The 15,023-nt window shown below is 35.5% G+C and overlaps 1 protein-coding gene across 1 annotated transcript in view; it reads left to right on the top strand.

Moving 5' to 3' along the window:
* Positions 1-13,658, top strand: part of LOC124357525 (homeodomain-interacting protein kinase 2) — a 60,536-nt gene extending 46,878 nt beyond the window's left edge. Inside the window, exons 11-18 of the mRNA XM_046809407.1 lie at positions 2,261-2,455; positions 3,561-3,738; positions 4,303-4,382; positions 4,468-4,577; positions 6,740-6,836; positions 7,468-7,655; positions 12,685-12,900; positions 13,450-13,658. Coding sequence (XP_046665363.1) covers positions 2,261-2,455; positions 3,561-3,738; positions 4,303-4,382; positions 4,468-4,577; positions 6,740-6,836; positions 7,468-7,655; positions 12,685-12,900; positions 13,450-13,507 — 1,122 coding nt within the window. The 3' untranslated portion in view covers positions 13,508-13,658. The remainder of the gene's footprint in view (positions 1-2,260; positions 2,456-3,560; positions 3,739-4,302; positions 4,383-4,467; positions 4,578-6,739; positions 6,837-7,467; positions 7,656-12,684; positions 12,901-13,449) is intronic.
* Positions 13,659-15,023: the final 1,365 nt, after the last annotated feature.

Below are 15,023 nucleotides of genomic sequence, written 5' to 3'. Positions count from 1 at the left end.
TTCTGCAGTAATGCTAATATTTTATATAGTATTTATCTAAATTGGCTCAATGACTATACATACTCATTCCAAAGGTTTCAACGTAACTTTTGATGTAGGTTTTGTTGCATTCAGGTTAGATTCTGATTTTTACAGCGGTTGTAAAGTGAGCGCGTCAGTCGAGGTTAGAATCGACCGCTACGCGGACGAGCCGTCACGTGTTTTGTTTGCGCTGCTGTTCATTTCACAAATAATATTGAAAGTTTTTAAGTGTAAATAGGTTTGTAGTGTTAGTATCTTCAAATTATTTCGTTTGTGTATGTTGTTCTAGTCTGTGTGTAAGTAGAACAATGCCGCGAGTTACGGCGATCGTAAGCATCTAGTACTTTACTAAATACGTTTCTATAGTTTGTACGTTTTTTGTGTTTGTTCAGTGATAATTATAAACAATGAGTCGTAAAAACATTGCTGACAATGAAGACCTAGTATTGCAGTCATTAGATTTAAGCATTATCAGTGTAGACAATACACAGTGTTAGGTTAGATTAGAAAATTTCTAGTGGTTCATATTTTCATATTTATTTTGCAAACTTTATTTATAAGTATAACAAAAATGTTTATATGTCTTTTTGTAAAGAATTAAATGGAGTATAAGAGAGAATAACTAAAAGTGAAAAAATAAAATATTTTAATAACACTAAGTTGTGTCAAAATGAAAAACTAAATGATTTTGCTCATAAAGTTTTTGTTAATGGTTTTTTTATTTCTATAAAAACGTTAAATAAGTGATCAATGTATTATATGTATAAAGAAAATATATTTATCTAAAAAAAAACAAAAACCCAAGACATTATACCAATAAATAAATTTGTTATGAATTTTTAACCAGACCCTTGCAGAATCAGTCATTTTCGCTCGGCATTTTATGCATAATGTATAGCAAAACGCTGCGGCACTCAAAGGGTTAAACAAAAGATATCATACTAGCAGTTACCCACAGCTTTGCCCACAATTTCGTAGGTTTTGCGCATGTATGAGCACTTCTTGTTCGAGTTAATTATATTTCTGACTCTAATGTTGAGTTTGCCTTTTTCCCACGATCAAGAAAATATGTTAAAATGTCAATGTACAAATATCGTCATTGAAATTTACTGAGATGTTAGTATTTTTTGTTCCATTGCTGATTTTGCCTCTTTTCTGATCAAGAAAATATATATATATATATATATATATATATATATATATATATATATATATATATATATACTTACACAGTTCTGAGAACCCTACTTTTGTCAAAAGACAACTCATTTAGGTTTGATAACAGTCTATAATTGTACCCGCTCCTTTGCACGCAACTTAGTAGGTGTTGTACATGTATGACCACTGCTGGTTCGAGTGAATTTTATTCCCAACGCCAATGTTGTTTTTTTGCTCTTGCCACGATCAAGAAAATACGTTACAAGTTTATATTTATGGCTATTCTAATTAACTTTGTTAGATAGTAACATTATCTTTTAGATCTAATACTCAATATTTTATTAAATTCCACAGCTAAAAGTGCGTGACCAATGACATTATGCTTTTGTTTCTTTACAAATTGAAAAATATTGTTCATGTTTCAGAACATTTAGAGCGGGAATTAGTACATAAGTTCAAAAGCACAATCCAGCGAACTTTCATCTTGTATAGTTCTTGCCGACTGCTTAAAAGAAAGTCTTTGATGTCAGATTCTGACCATTGTATGTTTTGGGGCATTTTGTAAGATAGATGAGTACTTACAAATAGTGTTTGGGTATTTAATATACGTAACTGTCTTTTAATTTTAGTATATAATGTGCAAGCGCTTTGAAAACGTTTTATCTTCTAAACTTAATTTGTAACTGCTTAAATTTTTAAATCTACCTGAAAACAAAAATGTTAGAATCGGTCCAGCCGTTTAGGAGGAGTTCAGTGACATACACACGCATACAAGAAATATATATATAAAGATATTCCAATGTTATGAAATTTAACTTATGTTTGGTAATTAATCATTTCCCAAAATAGTAAACAATTACTGTTTTGTCTAGCTGAGTGAAAAAAGTTGACTAATCCCTACTTAAAATAAATAAATTTATAAGAATGATAAGTTTAAATATAAAAACCGAATTTAATCCAAGGTCACAAACATTTACAATAAATTAGATGTTTGTAAAATACCCTAAACATCATTTGTGGGTTTTAAACTTTAATTATTATATCAAATATGGTAAACTAATTCCATTTTATGATTGGCTAGGTGCCGCAGCAATATGTGCCCGTGTCGATGGTGGAGAGTGGACGTCAGATGTTGCCTGTGCAAACATCCTGGCCTACCAACCGCCAGATGACTATTGTACCGTCCTGGCCACAACATACTACCATCCAACAGCCACTACTGTCCGAGACAGATTGGGGTAGACCTCTCCTAGTCGACTCCTCACAGCTCATACCGGTACAGCATATATTCTTTTGTTTCCACTAGTAATCTGCCCATGGATATGTATAAGCTTACACCCTCTGGCTTTTTCTTGCAAGATAGCAGTTAGGGTGTATCTTCTTTGGGTTTTATAGTTACGGATTTCATGCTTTGGACAGGTTTCAAGAGTGAAATCAGTCGTTTTTCTCAGTAAATAAACAATTTTCTTTTCTAAGAAACTGAAGAAAAATGCACTTGTTGGTGGAAGAAACTTAAATTCTTGCAGAGGAAAGTGTTGAACTGGAGCACATTACAGTTCTTGGGGGTTTGAATCTAAGATTGAATCCTAAATATCATTGCATCAAAAGCTTTTGTGGTCTTCCTTTGGTAGCTCATACAGAGATTATTTATAGTTTGGTGGCTGGATACTGATGACAATGTGACACCGAAGCAATTGTTCAATAGCGATGGGTAGCACAATATGCCTAATGATGGCTGTACAAGAACCAATAGATTCAGATAGTAAGAGGAATGTGTTTTAAATTGTTTACATGGTAACCTAATTTCAAGATAACTAGAATTGTACTATGCTGGTGACTGTGCCATGCTATAATAACACATGTATCTTCTTACAATAACCAATACCTTGGCATGTGTGTGTACCTTCATGCCAAGGTAAGAACATAAACCAGTATTGAGAAAATATTTTTGCTAATTGATTTTCATGAGTACAATCTGTATCTGAAATGAGCCACGCCGAGCGTGGCTGCTGCTTGGACAGGTGACCGCTGAGCGATCCTGTCCTTGCAAGCGGCCTGCCTGCCCGGCCATTGGGGGTGGTTCGGAAGTCACCTTTAAGCCGTTGATCCCCAGGTTAAGTGTTAGAGAGGGCTTCTTAGCCCTAACTTTGCCTGGTAAAATAAGACATTCTTTACTTTTTTTTACTTTACTTTTTATCTGTAGAAATAGTAAGTATCGTATCTGCAACATCCTACCCAAATTATTCCATTTCTGAAATGATACTGTTAGGTTATTCGTAAATCTGTAATCTTTTAGTTTTATTTATTGTTGAACATGTAGTGTAGAGCTAAAGAGTCAATTAGTAGAAGTTTTGACATTGCTTGGATATTGGATGTTACAGAGGCCAACGGTGTTTACTGCTGAGGTGTACGACAGCCTGGTGGAGAGTCCTGGATGGGACAAACACAAGTCACACCTCCACACAACACATCTGACTGTGCCCCGCAGCCACGACAAGAAAGAGCCTACTCAGCTCAGTCCAGTCAAGAAAAGGGTCAAGGAGGGCACACCACCCACAGGTACGTGGATATAACAAACAACTTTGAATAGTAACAAAATTATATAAGTATACATTACTCCAATTTGTAGTATATGTATCTGCCCACGGATAATCAAGATTTTGCTTTAGCCCAACAGTAATATTTATGAATTGCTGACCAGAACTAGCTTTTGCCACACAATATTGTTTTTGCCATACACTTTCACTAGTTATGAATTGAATTATACTACCATTTCTACAAACATCCACAGATGGTACCTACAGAGCCAACTCTGTTTAGAAATGACTGTTGTAATATTCTTTGACAGGATTCCATCAACATTGTACATGTTCTTTGGTGAAATTCACCACAATTTTTTATGAAAACATTATCTCTGCACTCATTGTCAATTGATTGTAAATTTTATAAAATGGATATTTTTATATAGTTGTAAATTTTATAAAATGGGTTGTCAAGTCTTTATACAATTTTACAATACCAGGCAATTACCACTAATGAGCATACAAGCAAAATAGTAAGATATCCTGATAACTGTAACTTAAAATGTAAATCAGTAATATTACTGATGAATATGTGTTGCAGCTTCGTGCAGTGCAAGGACCAGAGACAGACACAGTCCGAGCTGGCAGCAGCCTTCAGCTTCACATCACACACAACCTCAGGTATTACTGGTAGTTTTCAAGTGATGTATGATACTGATTCTCTGAATATTTACTTTATCTTACAAGAGTTTTTTTTGTCATGTAGCAGCAGTGTTCGACACGTAATAACCAGACTATCACAATCAGGGACACACCTTCGCCAGCTGTATCTGTCATCACCATTTCAGACAGTGAAGACGAGTCACCAGCAAAGAGGTAGAGATAAATAATACATAGATTAAAAAACAGAAACAGTGAATTTTTTATTGCTAAAGTTATTTATTACTATATGTTTGAAGAAATATTCTAATTTAGGGATTGAAATTCTTGAAGAATTTGTGATTTAAGAAGAAAAAGAGAACAATTATTTTAACAAAGTATTGTGTTATACATTGCGTTCGGAAAGTCATTGTGCACTAGAATTGTGACTATACATTTATGAAAATATGTATCAAGAAATTACTAAGCATTTCGAAGAAAAAATACATTTAATACCTTAATTATATTGTTAAACCATACCTTAATACATGATTACATGTTTATAAAAGGTGATCGAAATTGCCTCTGACTATAGTCTAATATTTTGTGAATTTACATAACCTCCTAAGTGAAACCACGCTTCATCTGTATATAAAGTTATGTCAAGGATGTCTTCGGAATTTTAGTCGTTGAAACCAATGACAATAGTTCAGTCTCTTGTCATTATCTGAAGGATTCAGCTCTTGAACACACCTTACTTTGTATGGGAATAGGTTAAGTTCTTGTCTGATAGCTTTTGTGCGGTAGCAAGTCTGATATAATGCTGTTGTGCTAAGTCGAGCATTGATTTTGTTGGACTATGTGCTATAGAATCAGAAATATCCAGCAGCTTTTGTTCATCTGGCTTACGGAGCCAACCATTACGTTCAGCGTCCTCAACAAAGCCAGTTGCCCAAAATTTTTCAATCAGTGTACGTGCTGAATTACGGTGAGAAATAATTGAATGTGGAAACTTTTCAGAAAAATTTACACTTCACTAAATCACTGTACTTGTCACCTTCACGAAAAACGTATTCAACGAGGAAAATGCGTTCCTCTACTGAAAGAACCATTGCGTATAACAACAAAACACATGCAACAGAACTTCAATAAATGAGACACGTACAACCTCAACATAGCGACTGACAGGTCTCGCTGTGTTTGGCAACAGCACAGAGCTACTAAACTAATGGTGAAATTATTCCCTGTCATGTCACTTGGTGCACTGCGACTTTCCGAACACACAGCATAATGGTATATAAGGCTGTGCAATAAAAGTGTTCACATATTTGTGACTTGCTTGGTTTCTAAAATTGTTAGTGGTAAAATTAAAACCAGATCGTAATTGCGACCTGAACTCGTTGCCTTGCACACTAGGCCCAGCTCTATTGCATGTCAAGATTTTTATCAGTGATCCACAATGGGGTAAAGAACTTATAAGTTTGGATTATTAATTATAACTTGATTTTAGAGGTGTGTAGGTGTGTAGACAATATAGACTAAATTCCTAATCACTCATTGAGACTTCATTCTATTTAAAAAATTTAAATTGGGAACATGGAAACAATAATTTGAATATTTGTGATTTTTAGTGAAATATAAATAAACTTCATTTTGATAAACTTGTGCGTTTATTTATCGATGCCATATGATTCAGCAAATTGGCCTAAAGAAACATAATATTAAAATCAATTTTACAATTATATTGGCAAGCTCTGTGGTGAGGGGTATTTTCAAAAACACTATACTAGGGCGTTTGTTGGCAATAGTGCTGATGCTGGTAATTTTGCTGATTCAAATCTGGTGTTTTAACAAAATAGCAGAAAACAGTAATTTGCGGGAACGAAACAATTTTATTATAATCACACACATTATAAGTTATCAAAATTTACTGAAAAATGTATTGTGTATGTGGGAAACCTTAAACCTGAGTCTTAATGGACTAAAAAAAGCAAATTATTTTCATTGAAACAAAAAATAAATGTTGTAAGCAGAAAATGTTACATGAAACGTTTTATATGTATCTTCAATGAAAACAGAAAATCTAAACATAAACATTCTCTATATTTTATCTAAAATACATTTTAATTATATATATATTTTTTTTATATAACATGATTAACAGCATAATCTATATATGTCTTCACAAATCATGATATTAATTATTACAAATATTGCAAATGACATTGAATGTTATTCACGATCATTTTTATTGCAGTTATCTGAATGAGGTCATGATAGATTTTTGGTTCCTATGAAAGTAAATTCTACCGTATTTGTATGTTTTTATAGTGAGTTGTTAATTTGTTTATTATGTTTGTGAATCACAGAAATGATGTGATTTATTGTTTGTATGACAGTGAAGAGGGCCAGGATCCTAGACATAAGGGTCAAGCCGTCTACTGTGTCACTGTGGGAGATAGTGATGAGGAACATCGCAGTCCCACCCAGCCTGCTGTAAGTACTACACTGTCTCTTATTAAGTCCAGCCATGGATATACAGGGTTTGTGTGTTAAGTCAGCTTTTCACCCACATGGATATGGTATTGCATCACTTAATAGTCATGAGCAATAGTTTAATGCAACAAAATTGACAACTAATGTGTGTATTACAAGAAAATGGTTGTAACAGTTACAACATTATACTTAATATTTACATGAGGACAATGTTGAAGTGTAATCTATGATTTTAATACTATAACAATTTTAAATATTGAATGTCTTATAATTACAGTATTAAGTTAAGGTAGCAGAATAAAACAATCTATGTAAATTTGAACTCAAGGGTTTTAAATTATATAAAGCATTTTGTAGGAATTTCAAGATATAATTAATATTACACCATATTTTTAATTACATTTCAAACACACAAACAAATACTTAAAACTTTTATTTTTGTGAGGCCTTTCGATAGCAAGGCTATCTTCTTAAGACAAATCACAAAAATATTTTAGTAGCCAATACAAGCCCCATCTTCAACATTAAACCATATGTTGGTATTGTCAGATAAAATATAGTCTAAACTGTAATATATTCTCATTAAGAGTTGTATTGTATGTTTATATATCCACTAATGAATGGTGTGCAGGCGTACAGCAGCAGGGGTGTGTCGCCGGGGGGCAAGAATGTACCTGGAGCGGTGGTCTACTGTCCCAGTCCAGTCACCAAGCACAGTTCCACGCAGCCACAACCTGCCCCAGTACCTGCACCAGTGGCTGTGACCATACCTCATGCTCAGGTCAAACATGAGATCAAGCATGAGCCACATCAACACAGGTACGCCTTCACAACACACATGTATTGCCTATTTAAACTAGTTGCTCCTAAGACAGTACACACATATTTATGATGAATTCTGTAAATGTAAAAAAGCAGTAAAATTTGTTGCTTTATGTCAAATTGTATTTGACAGAGTGGCCAGCCGACCGGGAATAAGCCAGAAATTTTTTCTGAGAACCGGGAAATTTACAAAAACAAATTTTCCGTCTCCAAGAACTTATAATATCAAGATATAATTTGACAGCTTCTTAAATCTCGAAACATCGTATTATATGCGACGTGGATCGTGAAATTGTGAATGAAGATCGATATATGTTTGCGAGTTTCATCTGAGAGTTGCCTCCACTAGTGTAGTGGAGTTTGTCTTGGTTAGTTCTACTCCTGTGCCGCGGCAAGCACTCTCCCCCCAAAAAACATGTAACATACATTGGACAATTTAAAATCGCCCGACCGTTCCGAACTTCAGTACTAAACGAGCGGTACGCATTAAGCGGTAGTGACGGTGGTACAAACGGGTTTTATGTATTTAAGTATTATTCAGTCGTCGAAGTGCGGGGGCTTTAAACAGGCTTAATAGTTCGGTTCGTTGAATAATATATGTTTGACGGTTTGACATACCCGGTTTTTTTAGTACACCAGAATTTCAGTTGGATTTTTACCAGGCCTGATAAGATTTGAAGAAGAAAATAGTGGGTAAACTATATCAAATAACGCCAGGAAATTCGCGTTTGGTCTATGAATGATTGCTCCTCGCACGCGTTCTGATTGGTCATCAGATGTTATGATTTGATATCACAGTCACATCCAAACCTCGACTGAACTGCGTTTACACTGGCAAAAAATTTAAAGTTTTGTGTCCGACTGTATAACTCGTGTCGCAAGAAGTGCAAGAGCTCTCACGAGCGCTGCCGCAACCAGTGTCGGACAGTTGTTTGCAAGGGCTGGATATCAGTCTCGACTATTAAAATTTCAATTATAAACATTGCCGAGACATTACTGCCTGTGTAAACAGACCATATTGACTCCCGGAACAACCAGCGATACAACTGTAGCAGGTTGTACAAGTACTTGCGACAGTTCTCGTGAGTAAAATTGTTATCTTTTTCACATTATGCGAAAGTAGTTGTGCAAATTCTCTCGCAACTTTACTTACCTGTGTAAACGCAGCTTATGTTGTCGCCCGTCTACAGATGGCTAGCCGGCTGAATCAAACACACACGTCAGTTTCGTCGTTAGAGCAGGATTGGTTTGACGACCGCTGGAAATCCCGATTAACTATTTACCTGAACGCCTTCCCTGCACACATGACGATCGGTCGGACGATTCAAACTGCTCAAACCAAATAGTCCAACATGTATAAGAAGCCTTATGTCATGTTGTTTCGTAGTTCATGACTATAATCTAACGAACACGTGACGAACCACAGTCTTTCGTGTGTTTATTTACTTTGTAGTTTTGTTTTGTCGTGATGGGGTGATTCTATTGCATTATATTAAAGGCGGACACAAAATATTTAGGAGCTAGTAATTGATAACATTAATTGTGCTCATATTCTGGGTACAACTGTAAAAGGTACTGTTCTGTACTGGTGTACATGTACTTATTATACAGATCGCGAACTAACCACACGTCAGTAACTTCCATAGCAGATAACTTTCTGATGCATTCTTCATGTATTGGGCGTCAGTGGGATATATATTGAGAGCCACAATACTTTCGCGGGACTCTAACCAGGGCTACCGCCAACAATGAGAATCTGGGAAAGCGTGCATTATGCACGAATTTCGGTCTCCGGGATACATTTGCATTTTTATAGTGTCCCTGAAATTTTAGTAAGGATGGATCGTTCCGATACTCGATACCGGGGCTATTTCTACTCGATTCCGATACCAACAGAAGTGCCTAAATACACTTGAAAAATCAAGATTTCGCAATATACTAATCATGTGGGGAAGCTGAATCTGGAATCCCAAAAACTTCTTTTTCCGGATGACTACTGATCGGCAGGATGCAAATTACCGATTGCTTGAAGTTCGTCAACCACAGATTTCTCCGCAATGCTGAACTGCAGTCTTCCCCACGGTAGCGCTGTGTTGGTATCTTTGTTTATTCCGTATTGGATACATGTATTTTTTTAACATCACAGAAAGGAAAGTTATTAGTTATACACGATGATTTGTGGACAAATCGAAAGACACAGGGATAAAACTAAGGAGCTTGAAATAGGTGATAGCGCTAAATCGTCATCGAATTTTTCGCATATCGCAAGTACAAAATGCTAGAGCACCACAGCTTTGTGACATTTCTTGCAAATACAGCTGTTGACAATTAACCATCAACGTTGAACTTGGCCTAAGGGTCAAATACAGTATTACAGTTGTTTATTTGGTTTGATAATAGATTAGAGAATCGGAAATTTTTGATCGGGAAAACCCGGGAATTTGAAAAAAGGTTCTGAGTGGCTATCCTGATTAGATTTATTCTTTGATATCTCTCAAAATTTCTGGATTTCGGTCCAAAATACCAGGAAATCTCGAAGCATTTCATTCCAGGAAATGTGTAACAACCTTGACAGTGCAAATATATTCAGTAGAATATTATTTTCCTTTAAAATGACTTTAAAAACTTATTACTAAAAACTTTTTATTTAGTATTGTGGTATTGACCCCCACCGAAACTAGCACAATTGTTTCTCAATTTATGTATTGTCAGTTAAATCACTCTTATTGATTACTTGTACAATGCAAACATATTATCAGCGCTCGTTTGATAGATGATTTATTCAGAATCAAGGTATAGCCAAATCTTAAGTAAGCTGTCTACACATCCAAAATGACAAATCAAGATGGCTGCGTGGTTTAAGGCGCTACTCTTTTATCCGAGAGTCGGCCTTTAAGTCACAAGTTTATTTCCCACAACTGAAAATAAGGATTTTTACGGGGTTTTTATACAATGGTAAGTGGTAATTGTTTTTATAAAGTATAACTGTTTATATTTTAGCCAGTTTAGTAAAAATAAATCCTTAAAGGCTTATCTACTATAAAAATATTGTGTAGAACAGTCAGTCAATTTATCTTTAGGCTAAATTATAATCTGACATAAATATTTATAAAAAACTACCTTGGATTTACCTCATAACAACAATGTTAAACCTCTGAACAGTTTCAAACCCTTGGTTTTGGTTGTAGAATTAATAGAGAAATCTAATTTTAAGATGTAATTAAAACGCACCCAAATGATTTTTAACATTTCTTGAAAAGTATTAAAATTTGCCATTAACCCATTGTCCTAAATTCATGAGATCACTCATAGCACAGGCCAGACCTGGCTTCATGACCTCAGCGTGACAGTAAAGGTGTGCCAATCCATTCCAGACCTGAAACCATTGCAACAGTTGTGGAGTGTTTTCAACTACAGTTGTGTTGCAATGGAACGGCCATATTTATTTTGTTACGTATTGACGTGTCGCATACATTGAATTTGTTAATTGCAACATGACTAAATAAAAAGGACCTTCCACTATCCATCACTGTAGGATTTCTAACGATTTTTAAAGACGTGATATTAAAATTGTTTTGACTTATAAATTTAGTTTTGTTTGGGTTCAGTATAAAAAACTACATAAAATATGGTATATTACGAATAATAATGTATAGCTTGAACAATATCAGAATTAATCGTTGATTATAAGATAAAACTGGATAATATTAAAACATGTATTTGAAACCGGACATTAAAATAAAAACATTACAGATTAAAGGCGCTAAATAAAATAAATTCTCTGGTGATAACAAATCAAATTGGAGGAGGAAAAAGGCTAAATAAGGCTGAAACGTTGCAACGTGTAGTGTAATGGTTTTCTCATCAATACAGCACCGGTACTACTAGCCCAGAATCCATTGTAACAGTCATATTTTCGTGAAAGTTTCAGTGGAGCCTTTCACTTTTTCATCGTTGCTGTTCCATACCTGTTCCAAGTTGCAACAATTCACCTCTATAGGGCACTAGTTACAATTTGTTCTGTCAGATTGTGTGACATTACCTTTTCTGAATTGTGATCGTTAAAAGTTGTACCAACTGTAAGCGAAAATATTGTACAATGATACATATAAAATAATACACTATGCTGTGCATACATTATTTCAGCAAGTTTCAAAAGCCAGTTTTACAAATACTGTTAATCTGTTATGTCTTTAAAGTTTACTCCTCTCCTTGGATTTATAAATATTGAATTAAGGAATAATATTAGGATGATATCTAATGAAAAATATGTCATATTTAACACGTTCACGACGATGTGTAACCATACACACAATCTTTCACAACTGCCGTCATGTATCTTAACAGGGTACACATCTTGCTTTTATAAAGCGTGTTGTACGCCCGATGGAGTATACGTTGCTATGCATTTCCTAATTGTATGTCTCTCTTTGTGGTTTGTTGAATGTGATCCCGTGCTTAAATAAGTACCTTATAGATTATCATGTACCACGTCGGGTGCATGATTGCTTAATGTTTTAGGTACTCCTTGGATACATGGAAAATATGACGGAGTCATGAAGCCAAGTCAGCATTGATAAAACATATTGAAATAATTTTTTTCCGCAAAATTGTGAAGTCTACACAAATTTCTCGTTATACATGGATGCTTGACGTAAAAAATATTACGGTTCTTTGCCAAAAAAATTCAATGAAAAAAAGAAAATTCCGGAAATTAGCTGTTGTTGTGACAGCATTAATATACAATTCATAAAGTTGGAATTATTAAGTGTTCATTTAAAAAGAAAGGATTGTTGTTTAATTACTTTCTGGAAATATTATTTTAAAATCTGACAATTTGTCTCCTTATTTTTCACTATATTCAGGAATGTGTTAATACTTACTTTAAAATGATATTGAAACAAGTACTCTACGTAATAATAATCAAACCATCAACATGTTCTTTGATTCTTTAGCATTTATTTAGCTTATTTATATATTTTTTTATTTGAAAAACTGGTATGTATTTTTTCATAATTTGTCTCAGCTCCAGCTACTCAGGGTCACAGTCCCAGAAGAAGCGACTGTTGGCCAAGGTGCAGCAGGAGTGCAGTGCTAACGCTGGTGCCAGTACCAGTGCTAGTGTCAGTGCCGTGACCAAGCAAGAGCCTGGTAGTGAAGTGTACCAGTCAGTGTGCCAAGGTGCCGGCTGCAAGGAGCCCTATCACTATGTTACTCAGGATCAGCACATTGTCTACAGCAGGTGATGAACATAAATATAATTGTGAACAGATCCTACAGATTAGACTGAGAGCTGATATTAATATAAAAATAGTGAAGTGAATATATTGTTTTAAAACACTTGTTGACAAAAATATGCACAATGATAAATCGAGCAGTACATCCAAAGGGTTAATATCAGCTGGTATTTTACATTTACAGGACACTCTACTGTGTTTGTCCAACCATTTTGTAGTCTAGCCAAAGATTTGGTACTGTGGTGGTCAGATTAGAGGAAGTTTGTTACGTTTATATTGTCCCATAGCAACAGTTATGTCAATGGGTATAGTTCTAATCTAGTGCTATTGTAATATAGGACCAAGTATATCTTTATTTTATTATAAAAACCACTTGTCTTTTTATAATATGTTACAGCATGGATCATCTCTATTTAAAATTTCACATTCTAATTTTGCATTTTAATTTCTGGATCGTCTAAAACCAAAGCATGAAGACAGTTAAAGTAAAAATATATCTATAATCTTTGCTGATAAAAAGTGCATCAGTTTTGTATTATTGTGGTATGTTGTAGTGGAGACAAGACGTACACAATGGCAGCTCCCACACACAAACAAACGGACTGGGGGTGAGGTGGTGGTGAGGGCAGGGTACCATCTAGTACAACCTCCCACTGCCCACTCCAGCAGGGACCACGTCATCACTTCCGCCAAGACTTGGTCCTCTCAGGCCATCCCGGTACATCAGGGCTACAGCACGCACTTGTCTCCCCAGACACTGAGTGGCAGCCGCTTGTCCCCTCTGGCAGGCCAGCCACTGTATCACCAGAGTGAGCTGTACCGCAGACAGGCGGTGTATGTCACTTCTACTCAGCCCGCCTACATGCCTCCTACTCACCAGGTGCCTGCCTTCACCACTGGGTTAGTATATTCGTTAAACTTGAGCATGCTGTCTCCTAGATTGGTTACACGTGTCTGGGTGATGTCTGAATAAACTTTGAATATTTGTTACAGGAGAGCACTACCACCACCCGCCCATCATGCCAGTGCCCGCCCCCTACTCGCCACTCACTCCCATCCTCTGCCCGCCCACATGCAGCCTGCTGCGATGTTCCCCGCCCTCTCTCAGGTTGCTAGTTTTGGATACATCAGCCCCGCCAAGAGTCACCAATATCATCAGACGCCCCTCTGGTTCACAGAGTAGACCAAGTAAGTGAGGCAACTGCCGCCTTGGTGTGTTTATAGTTTTGCTGAGTACAATCATGCAATGTTTTGATCCAATCTTAAAAAATTGGGTTAAAAGGGAATAATTATTGACTGTTTAAAAAGTCCATACTGACCTTAAAAAGACTTACTCAATAAAAACTAAATCATTAGTAACAAATTATATTAGGGCTTGTATCAAAATATTTTTTCCAATGCTGGATTTTATACATCTTTTAAAGTGCTGTTATTATCTATTTAGTTATTATAATTATTATGAGCATCTTATTTTAAAGAATTTTAATAATTTAAAGTAACCTTGTCCATTTAATCAAATTGAGTTTTTGTAAACTTGCTATTCAACTTGAACAAAATAACCTGTACTACTTATAGTTATACAGGGTGTACATAAAGTCCTGCACGGGTATAATATTTTCTGAACGATAACAGATAAAGAAACAAGATTTGGTACATCAATACTACACCTAAAAATCTACTTTTTGAAGGAACTATCAGTTTTCTGTAATATCATGGGGACGTCCCGCAAGGAGTCAGAAGGAAATCTTAAATAGGAGCATAGGTCAATATGGACATCATTTTAAAGGGCTTATCTAGCAGAGTTTAATGCCGCAAACCGCACTCAAAAAGATTGATCCAGTACAAAATGGCGGCTGTTCAAAGATTTTACTTGGTTACATTTTATTAGTAGCCATAACCCCAGTAAAGCAAAACTGCAACCAAACGAATACTGCAGCTAACTACTACATTATGCTTGTCAGTTGTACAGAAGTGAATTATGACATTAGTTATCCTCAAGGGTTACAGATTTGGTCCTAATATATTGATAACGGGGAAAACCTGATAACAGTAACAATTAGAAATCTCTTATCTTTGGGTCGCAGTTAGGACTTTCCTATTAGCCAGTCTATTCATAGTAGGCTATTCT

Source organism: Homalodisca vitripennis, chromosome 3 (genome assembly GCF_021130785.1).
Source record: "Homalodisca vitripennis isolate AUS2020 chromosome 3, UT_GWSS_2.1, whole genome shotgun sequence".
NCBI lineage: Eukaryota > Metazoa > Arthropoda > Insecta > Hemiptera > Cicadellidae > Homalodisca > Homalodisca vitripennis.
This window is presented reverse-complemented; position numbering and strand designations above follow the sequence as displayed.